This window comes from Nannospalax galili, unplaced genomic scaffold (assembly GCF_000622305.1).
Source record: "Nannospalax galili isolate Female #2095 unplaced genomic scaffold, S.galili_v1.0 scaffold370, whole genome shotgun sequence".
Classification (NCBI taxonomy): Eukaryota; Metazoa; Chordata; class Mammalia; order Rodentia; family Spalacidae; genus Nannospalax; species Nannospalax galili.
Genome location: NW_008329335.1, coordinates 4,055,897 through 4,069,669, shown reverse-complemented (window position 1 = coordinate 4,069,669; position 13,773 = coordinate 4,055,897). Strand labels below are relative to the sequence as shown.

The following is a 13,773-nucleotide window of genomic DNA, read 5'->3' as shown; positions in this document are numbered from 1 at the left end:
ATGAAACTGCGTATTTTAATGATAAAATAGAGATCTTTTTTAAATGTTAAAAACTCATTCAATTTTATGTCTTACAGGGCTTATACTGAGTTCAATATTGTGTAATTGTATTAATTCAACTGTGAACCTAGAAACTTGCAGCCACTTGTGAAAGAGAGATACTTTTGTTCTGGCGTGTGTTACTGAATATGTTAAAGCTGTAATGAAATGTTTCTTCTAATCATGTAGTTATTAAATATTTTTTAAAAACTATATAAGAATATATTTTCAAAGGAGCTAATAAAATTGATGCAATATTTTGTTTAAAAAATACTTACTGTTTAATTCATTAAATAAAATTCTAGAAAATGAAAAATTCTAGTGACAGCATGCAGATAGCTTCTTGGGGCTGTGAGAGGAAGAGAAAAAGTGCAGAAATGCCAAGGAAGCTTTTGACCAAGACATCTGCTCTACATCTTGACTGTGGTGGTAGTTGTTGCATAAATGGTGTACCAGAACCAAAAACAGCTACTACGCACTTAAATTTGTAAGCTTTATAGTATGCAAATAGTGTCATAATATTTTTAAAGGAAGATAAAATCAAAGCCAAGTATTTTGCACACTGTATTTTAGCAGCTGAGTAAATCAATTCTGATTAGAGTACCCTGAAACCATCTGACAGGAAAAGCCAGCCTCCCAAAGAAAATGTGAGGTTATTACTGAAAATGCCAGTTTGTCTGTTCACTGGCATGCAGTTAAATCAAGAACTAAAGACTCAAAAAGGTGACTCTAAGGGGAAAATGGATCTAAATTAAGAAAAATAAAACTTTAAATGTCTAATTTTCTTTTTAGATCAAACAATGATTTGGCAAGAAATAGCAACAGAAAACCCTAGGGAAAAAGTCTGGCAAGAAGTCGGGAGAGTTTACTCTGCAGAGTTGGTAGCATTATATGATGGGGTTGAAAAACGAATACAGACAATATTCTCGTGACCTTCAAAAGAAAGAGCTTAAAAATTATTTGGAGGCTGGAAATAAAACTCAGTGGGTAAAGACACTTGCCACAATCCCCCAGAACACATGCATAGGTGGAAAGGAGAGAATTAACTTCACAAAGTGGTCCTTTGACATAGGAGGAGGAGGGAGGAGGGAGGAGGGGGGAAGAGGAGGGGGGGAGGAGAAAAAGAAGAGGAAGAAGAGGAGGAGGAAGAGGAAGAAGAAAAAAAGTTCAAAAGAATTAAATATTTAAAAAAATTTTGCAAAGCAATTCTTTAAATCACCAATATAAGACATTTTGTCTCAATGTATATAAAAATGCTGAGCAACTGAATAATTCTACCAATGTTTTGCATTTTTATAAACTTTAAAAAATATATTTTATTTATTATTTATATTTTATAATGAGTGTATTGCCTGCATGTAGGTAGATACACTTGTGTCAGAAGAGGGCATCAGATCTAGCTGGAAGTTATTGATGGTTGTTTGCTGCCATGTGGGTGTGGGGAGCCAAACCCTTGTCCTCTGCAAGAGCTTCCAGTGTTCGTAACCGCTGAACCATTTCTCCAGGCCCTGTTTTCCATTTCTATAAACTTTTATTTTAGAAAAAAATTTAGATTTACAGAATTACTGCAAGGATAACTATTCATTCACATTTTACCTTGTGTGGTGCCCTCCCCATAGCTAATAATCTGCTATGAACATGACATCATAATCTAATGTAGCCTTCATTCAGACTCCTTTGCATTTGCTTTATGTCTTTCTATTATTATTATTTTATTCTGCTTTGCAGTGCTGGAGATTGAACCCACGGATTTGTATACAGCAAGGCACTAGGCAAGTGCTCTGCCACTAAGCCAAATCCCCAGCCCCTCCTTCAATATTTCTTGTTAGTTTCTCAGATTTATCTTGCTTTTGACAACCTTGGTATTTTGAAAGGAATCCTAATTAGGTATTTTATGGTATGGTACCCGGATGAGGATTTTTATCTGATTTTTTTTCCTTGTGATTAAGTTGGAGCTGGATTTTTACATACATATAACTCTTGAACTCTTAAAGCCTTCACAGTAGCTTGATTGTTTACTAAATATCTCCATCAATTTGGTTAAAATTAAAATATCTGAAAGTATCCCTGCTGTAGTCAATTTAAGTTAATGCTTCAAAGGGAATTACCAGTCCACAGAAGCTCTAAAATGAAGTCATTCTTCATATACTCTCCTACATGAAATGTCATGTTAATAATATTAATTCAATGAATCTTAAACATGGCAAAGCAGTGAGTCCATGGTGAGGCAGTTATAATTCTTAACTTTGCAGGGAGCTATTTTTAGTAACGTTAATTTTATTCTTTTTAAAGAATTAAATTACATATTTTGATAATATCCTTTTCTAAGTTACTCATGGATTGAAAAAAAATAACAATTAAAAGTTATTTTTTTTCAAGTGTCTTTAAGGAATAAAGATGTTCTTTAAGGGGAAACGATCGCCTTACTATTAATCATTCTGAAGTTATCATTAATACTTATTAAGTTATTTAAATTTAGTAAATGAGTGAAAAAGTAAACAGCTTAAATTGTTAAAGGAAATGAGAAAGAAAATTCACTTATGAGGCCACTGACTCAGTAATCAGGTCATTTTTCTTATCATTAGACAATAGAAAAAATTCACAGGAGTCCTGGATTTTATCCAAGGTGGTTTTTTGTTTGTTTATTTGTTTGTTTGTTTGGTCTTTTGAGATCATCTGGCCTGGAACTCACTATATAGACTAGGCTGCAGACTTTGCCTGCCTCTGCACCACCATATCCAGCATTATCCAAGGTGTTTTAATAACTATATACTATCATTTTTTGTTTGTAACCCTAAATACAAAGTCAATGAGGGGAAACACTCAACACAAGTGCCGTGCTCACCCCAAGGGGAGACATGTTCTGAGATGGTCCTGGGAAGGTAAACAGCCTCATACTGATCAAGGGAGTAGAGATACAAAGCCTGGCAGACAGGCAAACCTGGAGCAGGTCAGTGTACCTTATTCATGGCAAAATTATCTAGACCATGCTTTTGCTAAAATTGTAGTGCTTAGATTTAAAAAGCTCAACAGAAGTGAAAACAAATTCCACTAAGAAACTTGGCATCCCAGAACACAAGTTGAGCTGCACTGTGCAGACCGTCAAGCAGTTTCTGAGGACTTGAGACATCCTTTGACTCTAGACCTCTTGTCCTATGCTGAGGGCCCAATAATCATGTAACAACAAAAGAGGGTCGGAGGTGCTCCTCCATTACCAAGAGCCTGCTTAGCATGAGCAATGGCCCTGTGTTTGGTTTCCATCACTGCAAAAGACAAAAAAAAAAAAGCTTTAATGAATAAATGCTTTCCAAAGAAGGTGTGCAGCTACAGCTTTTAGCAATGTTCCCTCAAGCAACCCTACAAAAGTTTTGTCAACAAAGGCCAAAAATCAACTTTGTTAGTTGCAGTAAAAACCCTAGACATGAGCTGTACCCTTCTGAAGGTTTGAGTGCACAGCATTCCCTCTTCTTGAAGCTGGCAGGTACACGTTTCTCAGGCAACTGCACTCTCAATGTTCACTTCAAAATCTGTGGCAGCAGCAGTCTAGGACTGAGGAGAGAGAAAAAAGCTCATCTTTCCTGAGAAGCCTCTCTCCTGTCTTTCCTCTCTGAACTTGGCCTGTTTATATCTCCAATAGGACAAAAGAAAACAAAATCAAATAACCAAGCATTCAAAATGGTCCTTCTCTCTCAAAGGAGACTTTACACACATTACATTTCTTAGAAGCCGGAAGGAATTCACTGACACAGAAATCAAGTAAAAGAGACAAAATCCCCACAGTTTTAATGGTGGCACCTGCCTGTAATCCCAGCATTGGGGGGCTGACACAGAAGTATCACGATGTTAAGGCCAGCCTAGGCTACATAAAGGATCTTGTAGAAAGGACAGAAGGAAGGGAGGGAGAGAAGAAAGGAGACAGAGAATGCAAACCTCATCCAACCATTCATCTAATTAATAAAGGAAAACAGACTTCAAAACATGCTAGAAATAAAGACAGGGTTTTAAAAAAATGTTTCAGCAGCTTCCTCTGAGAAGATCACAGCCAACTCAGAAGAAGCAACATACCTGTTGAGAGCTGATATTTATAGGTTGTTTTAAAACAATCCATGTGACACTCTCAAGAAGAGGTGGAACTGTCAGAGAACCAGGGTATGTCCAGTAGTCCCAGGAGGGAGGAAGCAGAGATAATGGGTCAAAATTTGTGAATCGAGTTTGTTTACCCTGGAAAAAGTAAAGAGAATTCTCATAGATTACAAATGAGATAAATACACACACACACACACACACACACACACACATACACACACACGCATCCATCAAAATACTGCATACTTAGTAATTACATAAATACTGTTTAAATACCTTCCATTAGTACTCCTCTATCTTAAAACAAATTTCTGCCTTAATCCAAACAAGATTAGATAAAGTTACAGATTTATTTAAGAAGACAAGAGTCAGATACAGTAGCACAGGCCTATAATCCTAGCAGTCAAGAGGTAGAGACAGGGGGAATCCTGAGCTCAAGGTCAACCTGGGCTAAATAGGGAGTAACAGTCTAGTTTGGAATGTTTATGGAGACCCTGGATTAAGAAAAAAAAAGTATGATTTGTTTTTATGTAAATATTCTTTAAAATATGTAATAACTTGTCTTCTTCTATAATATTGTAATATTAGAAATGAATTCTTCATAGATTTATTGGTGATTATTTTAGATAATTACAGACCTTTAAAATTTCAAAAAGATATGTAGCAGGAAATTACTTCTGCCTTTTGATCTAATATGCTGAAATCTGCTTCAAAGTCACCAGCATACGCTATGTCTAATGTATAAGACTTTAAAGGAAGAGAAAGAATTTAAGAGCAAAGGAAAATGTTAGTCAGTAACAAATAGTAATTCATTTTACCTTTTCTTTAATGGAGTCCAAAATGTCAGTGATCTTTTGCAACTGGGGATTGTGTTCCCCAATCTAAAAATGCAAAATTTAAAAAAGAAATATTTACAGTAGCAAACTGACTCAAGCATTCCATTTAAGCACTCTTTTTAAATTATTTTCTAAAAGCTGGAGTCAGAGCAAAGCAGAGTGGTTGTTTTAGAACAAAGGTTCTTTTGTATCTGACAAGCTGATTCTGCCAGAAGTATCTGAACAGATAGCATTACAGGGACCCTGCACTGCACTTTCAGTTTTATTCTAAAACTAGTAGCAGCAACTTCATGTTATTTTCAGCCTTCTGAATGTCTAAAGTATAGGTTAACTTGACAGTAACAAAATACCTGACTATTAAGCCAGATATGACATTCAGACCCTAGATCCACATTGCTTAGGCTGCTACCAAATAGGATGAAAGAATCTCCCTCCTGCAGTCTAAAATTAGTTGAAATCCCAAAGCAAGGGGATTCACTCTCAAAAGCAAATGCATCTTAAATACACACATTTATAAAACATATATCTTTCATTAATAGGGGTTTCTTGAATCCACCTGAAGGTTTTAAATCCTGAGAGACTAAAGTGTTTTCTCTTGCATCCTGCTGCCACCACATAGATACAGACTTGGATAAGCCAAAGATAAGTCGCTGTTGCTTTCCACAGCACTCTCTATCTTTACCTTCCCTCCTCACCCCAGCTCCATGAGTTACTACATCATACAGAGAATGGAAAAGGGCACACCCTGTAAGCATGTGGTGACTGAGGGGGCTGAGAGGCCCAACCGGTCCCCAGGTGTGATGACAATACTTGCCTGTTCACACGCAAATATTAGAAAAAGGGAACATAGCACTTTTTTCAAAAGAATGGTCAGTATATTGACCACATTTGCCACTGTGGTCAAACAAGTACTTTCAAGAACGGTGAGCTAGAACTTTCCTCTGTTTGCTACCTCGAATTCTGAAATTAAGAGTCAGAGAGTCTAGAATACATGTTTTCTGTTCAGGTCTCAACTGTTGCTCCTGCTGCTATTCTTGTTGCTGATGCTGCTGTTGCTACTCACATGCAAATCTTAGACTGGCAGTCAGAATTATCAGACTATGCTCCCAAACTGATATGTATTTTTTTAATATTTACCACTAGGCCCAGAACTAGTTTACTATTTAAAAAACTGGTTGGACAGCTGATGATTTAAAATAAAATGAATGGATTCTTGCCTGTAAAAATACTCCCAGGACGGCAAGTCCATCTGGCTCATGAGCCGCCTCAACAAAGCTAGGGTATTTGTCTGAATTCCAATGGACAACGTGGAGCTGAAAAGAAAACACACAGCATAGTTCAAATACTGTGGAGAACAAATACAAATGAAACATCGATAAAGACCTTTTGGTGCTGGACACTCATATGCATAACGTTCTTCATATACACCTTGACACTACCCTCCTGTTTACTTTTATATAACATGAAAGGTAAAGCATTTCAGTCTCCTAGGCTAGCTGTGGTGAACTAATTGCAGGATCATTATAATGCTCTGAGCATTCTTCCCAGTTTCTCCAGCCCCAAAACACTCCCATGTGACCTGGAGCCTCTGTGTCTTTCACCGAAGGGACTGCAATGGAGCAGGTATGGGTCAGATACCAGCTACCAGATACCATCTCTCTAGGTAGGTGATGTCAACTTCCTACACAGAGGCTGTTGAGGCTAACAAGGTTGTTCTTGAAACTGTCCTGCCAGATGTTTATCACTGTAGTTTCACATTTTCAGTGGCTAGAAAATGCTAGCTCTTCTTATGATAAACTGTTTTAGAACTTAGATGACTTTTAATGGAAAAATGTTATTTACATACTGTTGTAGGATACCATGTAGTGATGTACAACAATATGGAATGCTTATACTGAGCTGGCATAAGCATCACCTTTATTTTTTAAATATTTACTGCCTTGTAGAAATATATTCAGATCCTTAGCTGAGTCCAAGTTTTGATGGGGGAAAAGAGGCTTCAGGTCAAAGAACCAGCAGTGACTGTGGGTAAAATGAGAGGCAGTAGTGCTGCGGGGTAGAGAGAGAAAACTTCCGGGAGTTGGAACTCTTGAAAAGAGTGCCTTCACAAGTTTCATGCAAGTGGCCATTTGCAACCTTCCTCAACCCGAAACCCCACGTTAGACCACATGAGCAACACAATATCTCAGACACATAAAGGAGTATGAGAGATTGCATAGTAACAAAGAAGAACACCACTTTTGGAGACTTTGGTCCTGGTTGAGAGAAGAACAAAGAAAAGCCAAAGGGCAATGTGCCATGCCCAGATTTAGATCCTCTCATAAAAGCTGGAACAAAGCCATGCTGAAACATGCAAGGACCCAATACCAGGGACCGCCTTAGATAATGGATTTGCTTGGCACATCAGGAAGGGAGCACACTTGTAGCCTTTATGCTCAGACCACCCTGTAGACGATGCAGAGAGAATTTAGCATATTTAAATACATACTGTTATTCCCATTCTTCAAATATAACTGCATACCTTACAGTCAGTGAATGTGAAGGGATTTTGAGATAAGAATTATCATACGCAGTCAACTATAAAACTATAAAATAGTACAACATCCGTACACAATCAAGGGAAACAAAGGGATACCCAGATGGAAGAATACAAAGGTGAATTTTGCAGTACCACATTCCAAGTTGGTGTGAGATAGCTGGGGGAGGAAAAAAAATGTAAAATTGCTGAATGATGAAACAAGATTCCCATGGCTCAGGGGAGATAAAGAAAGCACCACTTTCCTGGGAGGGGCTGATGAGGGTGTTAAAGCTGTTTCAAGTGGCTCCATGCCAATTAAAACAACTCCTAAATAGCTCACTTAGTGACATCAAAAGGTCACAAACATAACTGATTAGAAAATGGGTATGGAAAGAGAAAGGTATCTCCTACATAGAATCATCCTTCTGCTGCCTAAACAACTATTAGAAATACAATGAGAAACTGGACCAAGAAAGTCTATATTTTTCAGAAATGTCATCTTCCACATAACTTCATAATACCTTCACAGAGGAACTGATGTCACTTTTATTGGCATTTGTGTTTGAATTAAAAGGTAAACAAATTAGTCAACTCACTTCCTGACTAACAGGGAGTGCATTGAGATGAATGATGACGGTGATGGCAATCACAGCAAAAATAAAAATAAGATTCTTCTATATTTTAAAAATCATCTCTCTGGGTTGGAGAGATGGCTCAGCAGTTAAGGGCACTGACTGCTCTTGCAGAGGACCCAGGTTCAATTCCCAGCACCCACATGGTGACTAACAACTGTCAGTAACTCCAGTTCCAGGGGATCCAATGCCCTTTTCTGACCTCCTTGGGCATGGCAGGATACAGGTGCATTTACAAACATGCAAGCAATACATTCATACACATAAAATAAAAAAATAAAAAATATTTTTTAATTATCTCTGTATAATAGTATTCAACTTTAGAGTTTTTAAACTGCATATGGTGATATGAAAAATATGCAGCCAAATACTATGACAAAAATCTACCACTGAATGTGGAAATCAGATTCACTATTAGCTACATATTAATATGCTTCTTATGTACTAATGTGTATATCTGACATGAGATAATCAGTTTATAAAGAAAAAAATATATTTATTTTGACTCAGTGTTTTGAAGGCCCCAATGCATCATTTGGTTGGCCCCTGGCTTCTTGGTCTGAGGCAAGGAAGCACATCACAGCCATAGTGCCTGGCAGAACAAAATTGGTTACCTCATAACCATGAAGCAAAAAAAGGCTAAGAGAAGTGGGTGAGTGTCCTACAATCCCCCTTAAAGGCACACTGGCAGTGGTCTAAGGACTTCACCTAAGGCTTTACCTCTCAAGGTTCAACCACCTCCAATAGCACCACCTTGGCGACCAAGACTTAACTACATGGGCATGTAGGGATAGTCCAGATCCAACATACAACAATTATAAATAGACTACAACCAAGTACAGCTTCACAGATTATTAACCTACTCTTTGTAGATGCATGTCTTGGGATAAAATTTTTCATGAGTAAATCTATTTAATCTCTCTCTAATTCCACAAATATATTTGAACCGCATAAAATTTTCACATATTATAATTTTAAATCTTGAAATCTAAAATTTTTTCATTTCTTTCTTTAATTTCACAATGGGATATAACTGTATTATAACAATGATATTAAGCAACAGAGCCAAGAAAAGCTAATGAACACCCTAGACTCATTTCTAGAGCTGAGCACAAAGAGATTTTTCTGAACCTTAAGCCAAATATAAGTGATTCCCAAATTCTACCACCTCTAGCCCTGCCCTCTTCTTTAAAGTACAGGTTTATATCTAACAGCCTGCTTGAACCTGATGTCCTATCTATGGGCAAGTCCCATTGACATGATCTGCACAACATGTCATGGATCTGTCAATCAGTCTTCACACTCCAGTCCAAATGACCATAGCTATTCATCTGAACTCTTCTATGGTCTTCTGGTTTGTCTTCCTATTTTAACACTAGCTCTACAACAGCCCCTTCTCCACATGACAGCCAGATGTTGTCTTAGTTTGTTTCTCCATTGCTGTGACAAAACACTCTGACCAATACCAACTTGGGGAAGAAAGGGTTTATTTATCTTACATCTCCCAGGTCGCAGTTCATCAGGGAGCCCAAGGTAGGAACTCAGGGCAGGAACCTGGAAGCAGGAGCTGGAACACAGGCCATGGAGGAACTCTGCTTACTGGCTTGCTCTCCTGGCCCCTGCTCAGCTTGCTCTCTTATCCAACACAGGCCCACCTGCCCAGGGGTGACCACACCCACAGTGGGCTGGGCCCTCCCATATCATTCAACAATCAAGAAAATGCCCCACAGACATGGCCACAGGCCAGTCCAATGGAGGCAATTCCCCAATTGAGGCTCCCTCAACCCAGGTGTGTCAAGTTGACACTAAAGCTATCCAGCACAGATGTGTTTTATAAAATAAGAAGCAAGGAGCTTCCTGGGGCCAGCAGTTTTCCTGGGTAAGTTTGGCAGCATCCACTGTGCCTTGACTCCCCCAGCCTCATTCACCCTCCCAGCTCCCCCACACCATCTCTTCTCCTAACAGGGGCACTGACATATTTCTTGTCTTGGCACTCCAGACCGCTAGTCTGATCTCTTGGCCCAGACTCCTCACTGCTTCCTGATCATTTGCATCCAGACCAACCCAAATCCTCACTCTAGTCCCCAGGAGCCCTCAGGGCCTCTTCCCATCCCCACTTCCCTTTGCATCTCTGGGAGAACCAGCCCCCCATCTTCCTGTGGCCAGCAGCTTTCCTGGAGGGATCCAGTCCTTAGGAGAAAGCCTGAGAGCATCTGATCCTCATCCAACTCCATCCTCTGTGGGAATTCCTGAGCAAGAAGACAAAATCAATTTGGCCCCTCCAATATAAAAACAAAAGAGAGAACTTGAAGCCTAGACAAAATAGCTTTGCATGCCCAACAAGTAAACCACAAAGGCACACAAAGTTTACAAAAAGAAGCCAACCTAAACTAAACAAAGGAAGGCTTGGGCCTCACACAAGAATCAGAAACTACAAAAGAAATCCACATGACAAAGTCATGGCAAAAAAATAATAACATAAAAAACCCAAATAATATATCCCCCACCAAATACCAACAGCCCTGTAGAGGAGTACAATGAAAACATCCTAGAGATAACACAGGACATGAAACAATTCTAAACATGTTAAAGAATTCAGTGAATTTAAAGAACACAAAAACAAAGAAATCAAAGAACTGAAAGACAACAAGGATAAACTGCTGAATGAATTAAGAAAAGAGTTAGAAATATTTAAGAATAATCAGGCTGAAAGGAAGAAGGAAATGAAACACTCAATAAGCCAATTAGAAACGACAGGAGAAAGCCTCACCAATAGGATGAACAAAATGGAAAACAGAATACCAGGACTGGAAGATAAAATGGATGAATTAGACAACTCAAGCAAAGATTCTGAAAATTTTAAGAAAACACAGGATGAAATATGCAGGAATTGTGTGACACCATAAAAGACCAAACTTATGCATCGTAGGCATACAGGAAGGAGAAGAATCTCACGATAATGATATGGACCAGATCTTCAACAGGATTGTAGAGGAAATTTCCAAAAATTAAAGAAAGACATGCCCATATAAATACAAGAAGCATATAGAACACTGTGATGGCTAATCCTGGGTGTCAACTTGATTTGATCTGAGATTAACTGAAATGAAAGAGATCTTCTTGATTGGATCATCTAAAGCCGGAAGACACACCCTAAATGTGGGCATTACCTTCTGATGGCAGCTGGTATAAAAGACCAAGGCAGAGGAGAACGCGGGGCTTTTTGCGGCTTGCCTTCTCTCTCACTGGTGAGTTCATCTTGCTGCTGTAGACTGAAGACTAGCTGATCTTTTGGAATTTGTCAGACCTTCAGCACTGGATTGGGACTACTGAGACATCCAGCCTTGTGGACTGAGCGACTATGGATTCTCAGCCTCTCCAGTGCGGTGCAGCCATTGTTGGACTACTCGGACTCTATCCTGTGAGCTAAGCTGATAAATCTTTATACATATTCATTCTACTGGTTCTGTTTCTTTGGAGAACCCTGACTAATACAAACACCAAACAGGACCAGAAAAGAAACTTTCCTTGGAACATCATAGTAAAAACACTAAACATACACAACAAAGAGAGACTACTGAAAACTGCAAAAGAAAAACAACAAGTCACATATAAAGGAAAACCCATCAGAATTACAACTGACTGTTCAGTGCAAACTATGAAAGCCAGAAGAGCCTGGACCAAAGCATTCTCAGTTCTAAATGATCACAGATGCCAACCCAGATTACTTTACCCAGGCAAAATGTCTATTACAGTCTATTACAGCCGAGGGGAAAGAAAAATCTTCTGTGATACAAATAGGCTGAAAGAATTCATGTCCACAAAACCAGCCCTTCAGAGAGTTCTTGAAGCAATACAAAGAACTGAAGAAAGGAACAACATTACCCAAGGGGGTACAGAAAGAAACTTAATGAAGGTATAAATGTGGAAATGCACAGCTACACCAAGAATGTGAACAGAAATAAAAACGAGAGGAATCAGTACACACCTTTCATTAATAACTTTAAATATCAATGGACTGAACTCCCCAGTCAAAAGACACAGACTAGTTGAATGGATTAATAAACACAGCCTATCTTTTTTGTTGTCTGCAAGAAACTCATCTCACTTTCAAGGACAGTGAAAGGATGGAAAAAAATTTACCAAGCAAATGGTACTAAGAAAAAAGCAGGCATTGCAATTCTAATATCTGACAAAATAGACTTCAAACTAAAATTAATCAGAAGAGATAAAGAGGGCCACTTCATTCTGATCAAAGGAACAATTAACCAAGAAGATACTACAATCATGAACATATATTCACCAAACTCTGGTGCACCCAACTTCATAAAAACAGTACTACAGGACTTTAAGACTCAGATTAATCCCAACACATTAATATTTGGGGATTTCAATACCCCATTGTCTCCATTAGATAGGTCAACAGGACAGAGAATTAACAGAGAGACATCTGAATTAAACAACACCATACATCTAATGGGCTTAACAGACATCTACTAAATATTCCACCTAAGCGCCAAAGAATATATTTTCTATACAGCACCCCATGGAACTTTCTCCAAAATTGGCCAAATACTGGGCCACAAAACAAGCTTCAGTAAATACAAAAGTTTGAAATAATTTCATGCATTCTATTAGACCACAATGCAATAAAGCTTACAATCAACACCAGAAGAAGCCCTAATCACCACATGAACACATGGAGATTAAACAACACACTCGTGAATGATGAATGGTCAAAAGAACAATAAAAAAAAAGAAATAAAAGTATTCCTGGAACTAAATGAAAAGGACAATACAAGACAACAAAACCTCGGGGACACGTTGAAAGCAGTCCTCAGAGGGAAGTTTATAGCTCTAAGTGTCTTCATTAAAAAAATCAGAAAGAACACAAATCAATGACCTAACACTGCAACTCAAGGCATTGCAAAGGCAAGAACAAATGAAACCCAAATCCAGCAGACAAGAAGAAATAACAAAAATCAGAGCAGAAATTAATGAAATCAAAACAAAGAAAACAATACAAGAATCAATGAATCCAAGAGCTGGTTCCCTGAAAAGATAAACAACTTGATGGACCCCTAGCCCAGTTAACCAAAAGAAAGAGAGAGAACCTCCAAATCAACAAAATCAGAGATGAAAGGGGAAACATCACAACAGACAACAAAAAGATGTAGAACATTATAAAGGAATATGTTAAAAACTTATCCGCTACCAAATTTGAAAACCTAAAAGAAATGGATGGGTATCTAAAAGCGTGGGAACCACCAAAACTAAACAAAGAAGAGATCAACAGCTTAAACAGACCCATAACACATAAAGAAATAGAAACTGTAATACAAAAACCTCCCAACTGAAAAAGTCCAGGACCAGATGGACTTACAGCAGAATTCTACCAGACATTTAAAGAGGATCTATATCAAATACTACTAAATATATTCAAAAAGATAGAAATGGAGGGAAAACTTCCAAATTCCTTCTATGAAGCCAGCATCATTCTAATACCAAACCAGGTAAAACTACAGCCAAAAAAGAAAACCATAGCCCATATCCTCAATGAACATAGATGCAAAAATTCTCAACAAAATACTTGCAAACCACATACAGACACAGCAAAAAGATCATCCACCATGATCAAGTTGACTTGAGATGCAGGGATGGT

General features: G+C 38.2%; 1 protein-coding gene across 1 annotated transcript in view; it reads right to left on the bottom strand.

Moving 5' to 3' along the window:
- Ca13 (carbonic anhydrase 13) overlaps positions 1 to 13,773 on the bottom strand; it is a 38,557-nt gene that overhangs the window by 7,747 nt on the left and 17,037 nt on the right. Inside the window, exons 4-6 of the mRNA XM_008836892.3 lie at positions 6,179 to 6,274; positions 4,944 to 5,006; positions 4,105 to 4,260 (exon numbers count right to left, since the gene is read on the bottom strand). Coding sequence (XP_008835114.1) covers positions 4,105 to 4,260; positions 4,944 to 5,006; positions 6,179 to 6,274 — 315 coding nt within the window. The remainder of the gene's footprint in view (positions 1 to 4,104; positions 4,261 to 4,943; positions 5,007 to 6,178; positions 6,275 to 13,773) is intronic.